Raw genomic sequence first — 15673 nt, 5'->3', positions numbered from 1 at the left:
CTTTGGGACTTTTGTTGTGGGAAGCGATTCATAAATTCAATAAACCTAACCCAGCTAAGCCTGCCTTTCATTGGTCACCAGCAGTCACTGACTAACATGCCTCATGGCGTTGTGGAAATGACCAAACAGAGGGGGAAGTTATGCATGTCTCCCTCAGTTCCTTAGAGGAAAGACCAGGATAGATAATGGAAAATGTTTGGCTCATTCTGCAAAGAATACATTACATAGATGTTGGTTCTGAGAAACTGTCAAAATTAGAATATGTGTTGCCTCTTTTGTGTCAAAGACTGCTTTACAGAATGGCAATTGTCTAACACAATGAAATGTACATTAGGCCCATCCCCATGAGAGCTAAACTTTCCTGTTTGGAACAACTTCAAGTTTATTAACTTATAAAAGTGATAGAACAAATACATAAATAATGGTTACAAGTATGTGTCTTGGGAAGTGGGTGGGGAGAAGCCCAACCTAAACCCAGGCTATGGTGTATATTTGTTAATCTTAAGCAAACTCACTATATTGGTGCTTCCTTTTCCTTAAAAAGTTGTTATCATACAAATAAATACACAGTCTGCACCCCACCTTTCTTGTCACAAATACAGAAAGTAATTCACTTTTCTTTCAAAAATAAAAAATAAGTACTGTACACTTTCCATGAACTTCCCACCTCACAGTGGTATACTCCAGAAATAGCTATACCACACCTTATCTGCTAATAATTAGGCCTAAGTGCTCATTAAGATTCCACTGAGAGAGGTGCTTGATGCTTCAGATTATACTTCCATGTCTGGGAAGAATCACTTTGTAGACCACTCTGGCTATGGTGGGACTAAATCTAACGCTTCTCTTCTGTTTGCAAAACAACTCCCACTTGCACAACATAACTTCCCCTCCCTGCTACAACCCTCTCATGCAAAATCTGTTCCAGATGGGGGTTTTTTTTGGGGGGGGGGTCCTCTGGAACAGCCTTTGTGTATGTATGGGGAGAAGCAGAGGAAGGGGAAGTGGGGTGTTGGATACAACTCCAGCATTGCACCTGACAAAGTAGGCCTTTGGCTATGAGAGCCCACACAGCAAACTTCAAATGTGCACCAGCTGTTGCCGTAACTTTACTGTGATGCAGGAAGGTGCCTTCTGCTGAGTCAAACCATCAAGTTCAGTATCCTCTACAACAGGGACAAGACAACATGGTGTCCTCCAGGTTGCTGGACTACAGCTTCCACATTCCTGACCATAGGCCATGGAAGTTAAGGGCTGATGGGAGCTGCAGTCCAATAGCATCCGGTGGGCTCCACGTTGGCTATCCCTGATCTGCACTACTGACTGGCAATGACTCTCCACTGATTCAAGCAGGAGTCCCACCCAGTCCAGGCTTACCTGGAGAGTGAACCCAGGGACTAAACCTGGAATAAAGTGTGAGTTTTACCACTAAGGTAAGGCCCCTTCCTTGCTGTGGCATTTGCCAGTTTTGGTGAGTGCTACCTTCCTGAAACGAATCATGACTAAAATATTGATCAGCTCCTACCTTCCGTTTTACATGGTGTGAAACAATGGACAGAAGCTGATGGCAGGGAGGTTGCTTAGAAAGCCATGTGCAAATGATATAGCAGTGAAGCCATTAGCATAGCTTAATGCATGAAGCGTAGTATAGTTGAAAGGATCGGTGGGAATGTGGCCTGCAGTTCTGGCAAGAAATGATACTTCCTTCCCCAAGCCAAACTGGAGGCTCTTCCAGACCTACTGTTTACAGCACTATAGGTACTGTTACTTCTTGTTTTCTGGAGTGAAATTGTAGCAGACTGCCCACCCCATTGGTCACTTGTCACTGTTCTTTGGAGGGTGGTATCATATTTTCACATTGAGAAAAGTTCTGTGCCTGTAGCCACGCCTCTTCCATTCTCTTGTTCCACCAACCAGTAAATCTCAGAATTATGAGCACAAACACAAGTTACTGATAGGCTTTTTGCAGCTGGGGTGTCTGTGTGCATGTGCATGTAGGTATATAACATTTGAAATTCTGACTCTATGGGAATTTAGGAGCATAGGTAGCAGGAACCACTTGAGTTCACTGCTTCAGACTGAGCTAGCCTCTAGTGTCACTCTATCAAAAAGGATAGGGGAAATATGGGAAACAGAAACTGCTGAAACTCACCCCCCCCCAAAAAAAAGAAATTGGGAAATTGCATGACACCTTCCTCACAACGCAGATCTTGCAGAACTGTTCCAGAAATTCCACAAATGCTGGAAATTTTGTGACGGAAGAAAAAGTAGTCTTGAGGACTGCAATGTTGCAGAATAGCAATGGAATGACAATGATGCCATGTGGAAACACGCAGAAAAATCTGGAAAAACAGCAGCTGACAGTATGATTGGAAGGTCCCTTAACTGTGTGGTTACATTGTGTGAATGTATTTTTTAAAGACTAAATAGCAGAAGTATGCATGTAAAGGAGCTGCAACTCTTCATTTCCCAGCTACTCAATGCACAGGATTGGGCCCCCTGGCCTACCAATTACTCTTAAAAAAAACCATTCACAAAATGCACCATTTCTTTTTCTCCTCTTCTCCATCCCTGCAGAGCATCATAAGCAGTTTAAAGTTCTTCATGTGCTCCAGGGCTGCTTGGCGGCCAAGATGCATGCTAAAAGGGACCACAGGAATACAGCTTTGAGCTACCTATACCGAGTTGGAAATGAGTGAAAATGATTTAAAAAGGAGCCTTTCCCTCAAATTAGTAGAAAAATAGAGTGATTTGTGCTAATGTCTGCTATTTCAACAGTTAACAGGAAAACTATGCATTACATGCTCATGCACGCAACAACGCCCTGATGCCAGTTTTTGGAAAGCAAGGTTAAGAGTGGAGAAGCAGGGGAATGGACAGGGAGTACTTAAACTAAGGTCAGAGGCAAATTATGCCCTGCCTCCGCCTCTCTGTCTGCCCCTTGGAACTCTCCTCCAGCCACAATCCCATCACCCTGCCTGTCCCATGAACTGTAAAAATATCCCTGGCTTGCTTGGATAGAGAGATGCATGCCCAGAAGGCAGCATGGCTGGACTGGAGCCTACTCTGTAAAGGTAAGAGTCACATCCATCGCCACATCAACCCCTGGCAGGTTGCACATGTGGAAATGTGACCCTTCAGCTGAAAAATGTTCCCTGCATCTGGCTTAATCCTTTCATCACCAGCCCTTTTTATGATGATGATGATGATGACTAAAATCATTTCTCCAAGCTACTCCACCTGGGCAGGGGGGTTGTTTTCCACATCTGTGTTTATGAGGGATAAGCACCTTTCCTGCCTGCCTGCCCCCACTCTTGAAGCTGCTTTGCTCTTAAAACAAAACAAAACAAGACTTGCATCAAGGCAGTATTGTACATTTTAACATGTAATGTGTCATTAGCCCCAGAGGCACTGCGCCAAAAGCCATAGTACCTGTTAATCTGAAATCTCACTTTATATTCCAAGCTCTCCAATATTGCTGTCAGAGTCATTTCCAGATCTGCATATAGAAAGTTTTCATTTTTGTTGTTAGGCCTTTTCCTTGATTATTAAGCTTGCCGGATCTAATTACTATTATTATTATTTTCCCCAAACCAGTAAAGCCATGACCCTTTACATGAAGCGAAACCCTCCCGTTGTCTCCTGCCAGTAACACAGCCTCCTAAGTCTTCCGGAGAGATACTGAAAAGCCTGAGACAGATCTACATGAAGGAGCAGGTTACATTGGGCATGAGATGAATATTGACTTGCATTATAAGTTTGGCTTTTAGGGCTTTTAGGAGAAGCAGATTAAGCCCGCAGTCCAGCTGCAGATCCATGCCTTCATCGGCTTTCTGGCGTTTCTCTCTTAGCAGTGGTCCTTCTCAGACTTCTCCAGGTACAAAACCTTTACCAAATCTTCCAGCTCTGTCCTGCACACCCGAGCTTCACACATTTGGCTTATCTGAGCTTCTCCCTCACTGAATATTTTCCACTGGCCTAAAACAAAACACAAACAAATATTTCACTTCAAAGCAGGGGCACCAAATATGTCACAGCACAGAGAAGCTTTTTATCACGTGGAAGCACATCTGAACCCCAGAAGGTTGATGGGAAGAGCCTCTATACGTTCATGTCTTTCCTAAGAGAATTTTCATCCCAAAGACATTTGGGTCTCACTGGTTTACATTAGCATCACACAGTTCCCTAAAAGAGCATGGAAACTGTAGTTTGCCCTATGCAGAGCTACAGTTCCCAGTGCCCTTAACAAACTACAGTTTCTGGGCTTTTTTGGGAGAAGCCATGTGCTTGAAATGTACGGTGTTGATGTGACCTATAGTTATCATTGGAGGAGGACATGGCTGCCTGTCTGGAAGCTTGAATAGCAGCACTTCTGCTAAGAGGTGAGGAAACACACAGGAAACTTTTTGTTGTAGATATAATACCAATGAAAGAACTACATATCGACTCAAACCACAAGGCTTTAAGGAGTCAGTCCATCCATTCAGTTGCCTAACATCAACTCTAGAACTGTGAAGTGCAGAGAGATTGAGAGATGTATGTGCAATGGTAAACTTTATATGCCTACTTTGCTACTCTTTGCTGTAGCCTTGATGTCAAACTAGGCATTATTGGGAAGCCCTTGAATAAAATCTCTTGTGGGCTTCAAAGGCATTAATAACGGCTACAACTCCTGCCAACCTAGCAGTTTGAAAGCACATCAAAGTGCAAGTAGATAAATAGGTACCGCTCAGGCGGGAAGGTAAGCGGCATTTCCATGTGCTGCTCTGGTTCACCAGAAGTGGCTTAGTCATGCTGGCCACATGACTCGGAAGCTGTACTCTGGCTCCCTCGGCCAATGAATTGAGATGAGCACCGCAACCCCAGAGTCGGCCACGACTGGACCTAACGGTCAGGGGTCCCTTTACAGACAGAAAACAGAGAAAATCCTGTTTGCTATTTGTTCTTTCCTGCAACTAACTGTGGAAACATAGGAAGCAATGCATAGGCAGAGGCAGGTGCTTTCCCTTTTGTATCATGCTCATTCAGTGGAATCTATTTGGATACCTCCAAGGTCTTCTTTACACAGCAAAAAAAATCCAGAGATTGCAATTTGAGAGCAAAGGCATCTGGCAGCACAGACAAGGAATTCTAGGGTGTTCTAGCTCTTGCTGACTATCTCTGATCAGATTACAATTTGGCTCTAGGGAACTGTGTATCCCACCCACTTGCTACATATCAGAAATTCCTGGAAGAGATCAGTTAAGAAGGCTTAATTTTGCCAGTCATAGTAGGCTTCAGCTTTTGACTCACTCCACGTACATGTAAACAAATCAGAGGCTGAAAAGAATCAAGGGATTGTTTGTCTAGTAGCACTGATCATGTAAACAACCCTTTGATTCACACAAATGAAATAAAGATCAGAATATTTTCAAAAGTTGCTGCCTTGGAATTTTTCTTGGTACGGTCAGATTGTGGGCTTCTCTAGGCAACCTGTTTATTGAGCACCCATCAGGGCTGGATTTAGATGAAGAGAAGCCCTAGGCCACTCCACTTGTGAGGCCCTCCCCATCCCCCATCTCACAACTAGAAGAAATGGAAGAGTGTTATAAACAAAATTGAGTGAAGCCAAGGATGATGATGGGTATTTAAAATTCTGCAATTCACAATTTCTCCTCTAAAGGACATAAGATATTATTGTTTAATACCACAGTGATTTTAAAAAACGCATAAATGTTAAGTTTTTGCAATAACTGAACTTTGTAAACCTTTTGTGGAATAAGCATTAATTTTTAGGAAAATTAAGTTGTAATGTTATTCTTAAAAAAAACCACATTGAGTTTACAAATTTTATTGCCTGGGAAGTGTAAATAATATGATCATGGTTACCTGACAATGTAGCACTTTTAGAATCTACTTTATGTTGTCATTAAACAGCCAGTTTTAAAATACATATTAAGAAGTAAACTACAACCATCAAATACAGTAAGACTAAAAATGTTCCCCCCTAGTCTTTCTTATAGCAAAATCATCCAAAACTTCATCAAAAATTGTTTGTCTAAGTTTGTTGCTTTCAGTGTACAGAATGCTCAGTGTGGACAACCTCTCTTGAGACATTGTGGCCCTTAATTCATTTTTAATTCTTTTAAGTCTTGAAAAACTCCTCTCCTGAGAAGTTAGTGACCATAAAGCTAAGAAATAGCCGCAAGATTGCTTTCACATTAGGAAAGGCCATCTGAATTTTTTCCTTGTATATAATTTGATAAAGGTCTGTATGAGACAGAGAGTGCTCTGTTGTAATCCTATGTCTTTGTCTCACATACAGGTGAAAGTGCAAAGTTCATCATGAAGTTTGAGGTCAATATCTTCTGGATATGCTTCCATCAACAGTTCAACACCTTGCTGAATTTCTTGCTTAGATGCTGTCAGATTAGCAAGAATGGAAAACAATTGTGCAACATCACTGTACACATTACTTATTCTTTTTAAAATGGCTTCAAGTGCATCTAATGTAGGAATTAAGGATTTTATCCTAAACTTATCTCTTGAAGATAGTGCATCTAAGGCATCAGGTACACTTCTGTCATTTCTTTACCATTCCCTCACTCTTTGTCTCCTTGTTTTGTAGTTGACATTTGGCAAGGTGGCTTTTGCTTGTTTCTCAAGCTCATCAAAATCTTCTCTAGTTTCCCTTAAAAAATCCAGAAGTGAACTGTACAAACTTGCACAAGAACTCAATAACAGGTCTGATTTCTGAAGGGCTTTGCTGACCTTGTGAAAATGACCTAGCACATGAGTCAAAAAATAGGGCCCTACTGGCTGGCCCTGAGTCTCATAGTTGCTGGGCCTGAGCTCCCCTGCCCTTGCATGAAGTCTTGGGTTTGCAATTTTGGGAGAGGGCAAACTGCCTGCTGGGGGGTGGGTGAACTGGGGAGGCCCCCTAGATTTAGAGGCCCTAGGCTTCATCCTACTTAGCCCATACATAAATCCAGCACTGGCACCCATCTTGATTTCCTTGCAGGAAGTGTCTGTGGAAGTTAGATTATATCCCGTCTAGATCAAGCACCCATTCTGATTTGTTTGCCTTGTGAATATATGACAAAGGACATCCTGACTTGCTTGCAGGGTGTTTATAGGTCTTCCTATTATTTGTTCACTCCACACTTTCTAATACATTTGTCTCACTTTCTAAACTGCAAAAAGTCAGATTCTTTTTTTTAAAAGTGGTTTTGTTTCGCTAGGGTAACAAAGCCTTTAACTGTGGAAATCTAAAGTTCTGATACGTGCTTAAATTTCACCCACAAAATAGTGACAATGTGGAAGCACCCTTTATCGAGACATTGGCAAGCGAAGTTAATTTGCTTGATGTGCTAATTCATATAAGCACACAAGAAGAGCCTGCTGGATCTCCTCAATGACCCATCATCCTGTTCTCACAGTGACCAGCGAAGCATGCAACCAGGATTCAAGCACAAGAGCACCCTCCCCTGTTGTGATTTCCAGCAACTGGTATTCAGACACATTACTGCCTTCAACTGTGGCATCTCCAATACAGCCAGCATTGATAACCTTCTCCTCTATGAATTTGGCTAATCCTTTTTTTAAAAAATCATCCAAGATGGTGGCTATCACTTCTTCTTGTGGAAGCGAGTTCCATAGTTCAGCTATGTGCTACGTGGAGTATTTGCTTTTGTCATTCCTGAATTTCCCAACATTTGGCTTCATTGGAAGTCCACAAGTTCTAGTGTAACAAGACAGGGAGAAAAACATTTCTCTAGCCTCTTTCTCCATGCCATGCATAATTTTATAAATGAGGGCTGCCATACGTCCAGATTTTCACTTTTTGAAATATGGCAACCCTATATAAACATCTATCACAATCATTTTGCTTTATGTTCCAAAATGATCAGATCCAAACGTCTCAGAGACAATGGTACAATTAATCCAATAAGTAAATTGAGGATGCAACCCTACGTACACATTGAAACCAGTGGGACAGACTGAAGACATAAAGTTCTAGGCTCTGCGTATTGAGTGTGTGTGTGTGTGTGTGTGTGCGCGCGCGCGTAGGAGAACGTATTTCTTCACAACTAAGTTTTTGTGAAAAATCAAAGAAGGTATTTGACTTACTCAAAGTGGTCTTTGTGATCTGCTTGAAGTGGTGTAGTTCACTGAACTCATCCTTGGATACTGTTTGCTTGTCAAAGTGGCTCAGGATACCTGCAGCAAATGGTTAGAAGAACACACTCAAGAACCACCTTCTGCTTCTTGACACCAGGCCTTGCACAACTTGATTGCACAGCCTGAACCACCAGTGAACTACACCATATTGTGCAGCAATTGGGCACCAGTAATTATCAGGATTTTTGACAGGCTTTAAATGTTTCCATTTGCTCCAGCTTTGCTCAAAAAAGAATACTCTCGTACAGACAGATCTGACAACAGGCTTTCCTTGTTTTATCCACAAAGCTTCAGCTCACCCTGGCTTGACTAAAAGCAAATCCCTTATCAATTGTGGGCTGGGGGAGCAGGTCTGCATATTTTCTGCTAAAATGTTTTAACAAGTAAGAAAAAAGTCGAAACATACAGGGGTTCAACACAACCCTGTGTACCTTGTAAAAACCAACAAGCCAACCAAACAACTAAGTAGACTTTGAAGATTGCCTACCTTTGTTTGCCCATGAAAATTTGTGTCAGAATAAAGTGGTTAGTTTGTTAAGGGGACACAACTAATTTTTTGTGGTTTTTTTATGCCAGATGCAGAAACTTGTTTTTATATCACATTTGGAAGTGGTGCAGAGGGAGTGGAGGGACATTAACCTAGAGCATGGGTTCCCAAAAATTTTGGACCAGAGGGCAATCATTTTGGACCCATCACAGAATTGCTGCTGTGCAGGAATTATCTCAGATGGATGTTGAAAGGACATATCATAATGGCTGATCCCTATTAAAGAGAGAGGGGATCACAAAATGCTGCATCAGTTGGGGGAAAAAGCACCTACACGAGCCACCAGCATGCTTGTTCGTTTAGAGAAACTCTTTACACTCTTCTCTGCTCAGAACAGAACTGGGCATCAAATGAAACATGGGTATGTTGAAGGGGAAATATTCAATGTAGGAGAGGCTGAGCCTGTGCAAATAGGAACTGAGCAGGAAGAACAAGCAGACTCTCCTCTGATGTGAATTTTTAAGGGAATATTTACTGAAACCTTTTGAAGGTGTCATAGGAGGTACTGGCAGGCACACTCCGACCTAGATACTAGGCAAACTCCGTTTGGCAAACTCCGGCCTAGATACTAGATAGAATGCCTTTCTCAAATTGTTCTACATAGGCACAGCAATCTTATGGGGAGGTACTTCTTAGCATCTTGTCTTCTTTATTGTTTTATTTTCTCCTCCCCCACTTAAGTGGATTGTCCTAAATGTATTCCTTTTGCTACTCCCATTCCTCCCCTCTCTTCCTGCCACATCCTTTCTCTCTCTCTCTACCTTCTCTACCTACCTCACTTTCTGCTCTACCTTCTCTACCTACCTCTCTTTCTGCTACTCCTTTTATCCCTTTCTTCCTAATTCCCCCATTCCTTATCATCTGCATAGAATAAGGCTGAGAACCACAGTTTGCCAAGCTCTGCTTTAAGTTCTTAAAAATACCCAACTCCATTTTGTTTGCTTTAATCCTAAAGTCCAAAACCCACTTGCTTGGGAGTAAGCCTCACTGAATTCAGTACAACTTCTGAGTAGGCATGGTAACACAGATCCATTCCCCCCCCCCCGAAACACACACCTTGATGATGGAAAGAGAATGTTCCCCGCTCACCTTTTCTAATTGTCCACATGTGGATTTTGACTTGCGGTGGTTGATCTGTCTCCAGCGCTATCTTGCGTATGGTTTCTCCTTCTTCAGAGAGAACAGCTTCATAGACAGGGAGCATCTCTTCACCACAGAAGTAGTCTTTGCTGTCAAGGTTCTGACTTCCAATTTCATCTATAAGGGAAATAGGTCGATGCATTCATATTTTACTTATTACATTTTATTCTCTCATTTACTCCAAGGATTCCATGCCCCCCTCCCTGTTAGACTGACAACAATCCTAGGTTGTATGTTAGGGTTAGGTTAGACTGAAATGCCTGCCAGGTCGTGGCTGTTCCCCTGTGCCCCGTTCCACAGATGCTAAAAGACTCAGGGTCTGAGAATGGGGTTGTGGGCTGCCCTTTTAAACCCAAAGCAACCTGTTATCCATACCTGGGCAGACTTTGCAGCACTTCCCTTCAATTTTCCTTGGATGCTTGCAAGGATATTGATCGGGGCAATTAATTTTTTTGCATTCTTGCTTGGTGACGTTGCAGGTGCACAACACACACTCCACGATTCCGTAGGACCGAAGGTTAGGGTGCCAGGATTCTCCGTGGGAGTAGGTTTTTCCATTGGAAACACAAACTGTGGTGAAAAATGAGAGGGAGGGGAGGACAAAACAATTAGAACTTAGATAGCTGCAATAGGGATAAAGTAACCACAATCTTGCCCATTAATTACTCAGAAACCATGGCACATTTTACCAGCCCATATTTTACCCACTTCATCACAAGAATATTGTGTGGGACTTTATCAAAAGCCTTACTGAAATCAAGATACATTGCATCCACAGCATTCTAATGATCCAACAAGCTTCTAATTCTATATATATATATAAAAGAACTGAGTTTTGTCTTGCATGATTTGTTTTTGAGAAGCCTTCTCCCTGCGAATGTTGGCTACTTGTGTATACTCTTCCTTCGTGGTTTCCCCATTTTTCCATTTCTTATACATGCCCTTCTTAATTCTCAGCTCATCTTTAAGCTGCAACCACACTGGTTTCTTTAAATGCCTCCCACTTTTCTTTCCTGTTAGAATTGACTGCCTTGGTGTCTTCAATATTTCACCTTTAAGAAGCTCCAATCCCTCTTGGACTCCCTTCTCTTGGAGCATTTCTGACCATGGAAACACAATCAATAGTCCCTTAAAAGCTTTTTTAAATCAGCCTTCTTAAAGTCCAGAGTACATGTCTCACTACACTCAGCTTTCCCTTGCCACTGTATAATGAAACCCAGAAGGACATGATCACTTATTCCCAAGGTTCCCTGTACTTCCACTTTGTTGATCAGTTCCTTCCTGTTGGTGAGGACCAGGTCCAAGCCCCCCTTGCTGCTTCTTTCACCTTCTGTGAAATGAAATAGTCAGCGAGGCAATTGAGGAATTTGTTTGACCTTACATTCTTGGCAGAGTTTGAGTTCCAACAGATATTGGGGCAGCTGAAGCCTCCTACGACTACTATATCTCTCCTTTTTGAATGTTTGGTAATCTGCTCCAAGTCTTCAGTCTGGTTTGGTGGTCTGTAGGGTTAAGGTCAACATTGCTTCCCTCTCCTACAATTTTTAGCCATATACTCTTAATCTGCCTCCCATGCTCTAGGATCTCTTCACAATTGCACACATCCTTTACATATATGGTCTGCAAATAAAAAGCCAATGGTGAAACCGCTTAAAAACAAAACACACAACCAACCATTGAGAACTGAGCATGCTCAATACCCATGTAATGCTGAAAGTCAGTGGGGTGGGGGAGCCGTATGCCCTGTCTGAGCCTCTAACATGGCCGACAGGTTGGGATTCCAAACAGGAGCACTCCTTTTAGGAGGTGAGGAGGTACACAGCAACATTTTGTTACAGTTTTATATGTCACTAGTAATCTTAAAGGTATGTTTAGGTTCTAATGCTTAATACAGTGCTATCTTCTAAACACATACAGTATGCATGTATGTTTAGGAGATCCATAAAAGTTTAACACTGCAGGCCTGTGCATGTCTACTCAAATGCAAGACTCACTAAATACTCTCAAGTAAGGTTGCAAACCTAAGCATGTCTACTCAGAAGTAACTCCCACTGAATTCAATGTGGTTATCTGCCAGGTAAGTACGTCTGGGATTGCAGCCCAAGCATGTGTAAGACTGCAACCTAAATGTGTCTCTATTTAAATAATAATAATTAAAGCAATACTTTCTGCATCAGGACTTGAAAAAGCCAAGCACATCTAGCTGTGAGAAGTCTACAAACCCAAGCCGAGTAACAAATTTGTCTGGCTGGCATCCAAATGTGCCTTTCAGACCTTTCTAAACATCTGCAATGAACTTCATGGTCATTGATTTGGTATTTCAGGAATCTGGAGTTGTGTCGTTTGGCGCCAAATGTGTGACAATAAGACCGTGACTTCAAAGGGGAGCCTCTCACCCAATGAGATGTTCTATCCCCTCTTTCCCCTGGATGAAGTAGCCAACCAGTCAGTAGATAGCAATACTGTATGTCTGATCTATTTGCACAGGCTTAATAGCAATTGCTTGCTTGTCGACTGATACAGCTGCCTCCATGTCTCTGCCAGCTAGAGGTGATCATTTTTAAAAAGTTTCAAAAGACTCTTATCAAGTGTATACATTCTATCACCACCAAATAACCATAGAAAACTGCCTTATTCCAAATTAGATCATTTGTCAACCGGGCCCATAATTTTTCAACACTGACTAGCTGTGGCTCTCCAGAGTTTCAAATAGGGGTCTCTCTTCCACCCTCAAATCTGGAGATGCTGGGAAGCTTCTGCATGCGAAGAATGTAGTCTGATGCAAGGGATGTAAGAAGGCATCATTTTCTATTCTGCCCTTTATTCATCCCTAGCAGAACTGTTTCCACTATGCTGCAGTTCAATTTCCACCAGAATTGATGCTATTTATCTCACATTCTTCTGTGGCATAAGTATGTAACTTACATAATTTATTCAATTCAATATGTCAGTTATTATGTTATTCCATGCAAAGGAAATGCAATGCAAATGAGGACAATACATAACCAATGATGTATTATTTGCAGATTGAAAGAAGCAGCAGCAGCAGCAGCAACAGTGAATACTAATCATATTCATTGGTTTGATTTCTGTTCTGGACATGAATAAGTAAACATTAGTAATCTCCACTACCATTTCTATTTTCGTTGGAATTATTTGACATCCTTATCTCACAGTTAGCTTTTTACCTTCCCCTTGCATGTTCCTAAATTAGGGGTGTGGCTCTCAGTCTTACTTTGGACCCCCCCAGTCCCTCTTTTTCAATATTAGTTCTCAGGTAAAATCTGACCTCTCAACCACTACTGCTGCTTCTATTTGGATTCCCTGTTCTACAAATACCCCAGCACAGATGCCTGCATTTTATAAAAAACAAGATTTTGGGCAACTTCCAAAAATCATTGTTGGAAGTGGGGAGGAAGGGGGAGCACTGATGTTGGCATGCCCTTCTCTTGCTAGATAGGGTGGGTGCCTGTAGAAAGTGGAGCCCTTTGTCTGCATTTACAATGGGCCATAAGAACCTCAAATCCTATGGCATTCATGCCCATGGCCTTTTTGAAGTTACCTCTCCAGTTAATTAATAACACTCACACTAATTGCATAGAACAAAAGGAAAAGACCTCATCAGCATTCTTGCTTCCATCTGGGGGTGGGGAGGGAATCTTGGACTCTGTGAGAAGCACATACAAGCCCCCCAAAACTGCCCCCCCCCCATTGATGTGGTATCGTGCATGGGAAATGTGCTATTCATTTGGAGGCTTTTTATGTACTAAAGCAAATCAGTTAGAAATTGCTTTGATGATATCTTCGTGTGTGAACTGGAGGTCGGAGACATTGCAGCGGGCGGGGATTTCTTGCTTTGAGATCCAACATGAAACATCGGCTTGAGCTGAATGTTATTCCATGATTGTTCAGGTGGATAATAGACTCTATAGCCAACATTCCTTCAGTTAGTTAATACCTTGAAAGATTAGCTGGCCATAAATCAAAGGCTTTTACCATATTGTAGGCCACTTTTGAGAGCCCGTGGACTGTTGCCTTTGTGCAGAACGGCTTTTTCTACTTCAAAACCTTTTTACTACCCTTTTGGGTTTCACTTTGCAAACCTCCGGGCTCATTCACACAATCACTAGTGGGAAATCCTATGCATAAGTTGGGGGGAGGGTTCTGCTTTGTGTGTGTGTGCGTGTCATTAAAGCTTTGGCACCATCCTTTAGTCTGCATATTTTGCTGCAGGGGTAGCCAATATGGCTCCCTCCAGACAGTTTGTTGGCATTCCAATTCCATCTGCTCCATCCAGCATGGCCAATGGTCAGGGCAGATGAAAGGCACAGTCCAACATATAGAGGGCACCACGTTGGCTGCCCTTGCTCTGCTGTAACTAAGGATGCTTGTAGAATTCATTCTGCATGTCTTCTGATCTGCACCTTGCAAACTAATATACAGATTGGAATGTGGTTATCCTGTGACACAGTTAGAAATGGATGAATACCAGTTTCTGGGAACTGCAGGTGGAGTGAGTTGCTGTTTTGCTCATGTCCAGCTTGCAGCCTCCCAGCAGGAATCTGGCTGGCCATAGTGAGAATCGGATGCTGGACCAGATGGGCCACTGTGCTGGTCTACAAGGCTCATCTTATCTTCTTATGAACCTCTCTATTTGGCTTTCTTTCACTTTCTCATTTTTACAGCCTTAAATCCAGTTCACTATATTTCCATATCAGTTTGTGAATTCTTTTTCAAATGTCCTCAAGAAAATTCACCAGGATTTTAGTGTGAATTCATTTGAAGATACACATATTAGCATGCGATTTGACCCAATATACACTTTTTTGCAGAACTGTTTCTCCTAATATAATGCAAAATTTGGAGAAGTGTGAGTTTTGGAGGACAGTTCTTTTTCTGTTTGTATATTGCTTAAGAAAGTGTGAATTTGGTGGCTCTATCTTTAAATGCAAAACAGAATCAAATTTCTCCTTCACTCCTAGGTACAGTACTAAGGTGCATGTAAAAATGCATGATTTAGGATAAAACAGGGGTATAAATGCATATTTTTGTGAAGATTCTTCAAAAAGTACATACTGAAATACCAATTTTAATGCAGAGTTGCTGTTTTAAAGTAGCAGATTCATGCAGAAATGGAATGCAACAGACTTAGGGAATGAAAATATCTGAAAAACCAGAAAAAGTATGCTTAACCCTCCCTAATTGTAACAAGCTTAAGCCCATGTAATGGGGGTGGGGGTTAGAAATTTATATCCCTATCTACCCTTACTTTCATCTTCTTCCACCCTGTGCTGAAATTTAGATTGCAAGATCCTAGAGGCAGGGACCTGCCCTCTTATTCTTTTGTAAAGTGCCATGCACACTGATGAAGCTCGACAAACAACAACAATAATGCGTGTATTGTGTGGGCATAGATCTGATGGGGTTTGTGTCTACTCCCTGCAAATTCTTCCCCCATAAAAAGGGTGGATATACTGCTGGAATCAAGCACATGTGATGTACATGCATGCGGGCCTGCTCTGCACTTGATGCACAGGAGCCTTGGCTGATGATGGTGTGAAATGGCCTTCAGTTATTTCACATGTATTTCTGCAGCAGTACTGTATGAATCCTACCACCTTGCTGAAGCTGCGCAAATTGGAAGAGGCATAGCATAGGAACATAAGTAGCTGCCTTATACTGATTCATTGGTCCCTCTGGCTCAGTACTGTCCACACTGATGGGCAGCAGCTATCCAGCATTTCATATGCAGAGGGCATTCCCAGTTCTACCTAGAGATGCTGGGGATTGAACCTAAAACCTTCTGCATGCAAAGCAGATGCTCCC

At 42.1% G+C, this 15673-nt stretch overlaps 1 protein-coding gene across 1 annotated transcript in view; it reads right to left on the bottom strand.

Annotated features, from left to right (window-relative positions):
* Positions 1-357: 357 nt before the first annotated feature.
* Positions 358-15673, bottom strand: part of CHRDL1 (chordin like 1) — a 47514-nt gene continuing 32198 nt past the window's right edge. The window contains exons 9-12 of the mRNA XM_081897428.1: positions 10223-10417; positions 9797-9964; positions 8110-8199; positions 358-3978 (exon numbers count right to left, since the gene is read on the bottom strand). Coding sequence (XP_081753554.1) covers positions 3848-3978; positions 8110-8199; positions 9797-9964; positions 10223-10417 — 584 coding nt within the window. The 3' untranslated portion in view covers positions 358-3847. The remainder of the gene's footprint in view (positions 3979-8109; positions 8200-9796; positions 9965-10222; positions 10418-15673) is intronic.

The sequence above is a fragment of the Podarcis melisellensis genome (assembly GCF_964234715.1).
Source record: "Podarcis melisellensis genome assembly, chromosome: Z".
NCBI classification, from domain to species: Eukaryota; Metazoa; Chordata; class Lepidosauria; order Squamata; family Lacertidae; genus Podarcis; species Podarcis melisellensis.
The sequence above is the reverse complement of the archived record's forward strand: the minus strand, read 5'-3'. Positions and strand labels throughout refer to the sequence as shown.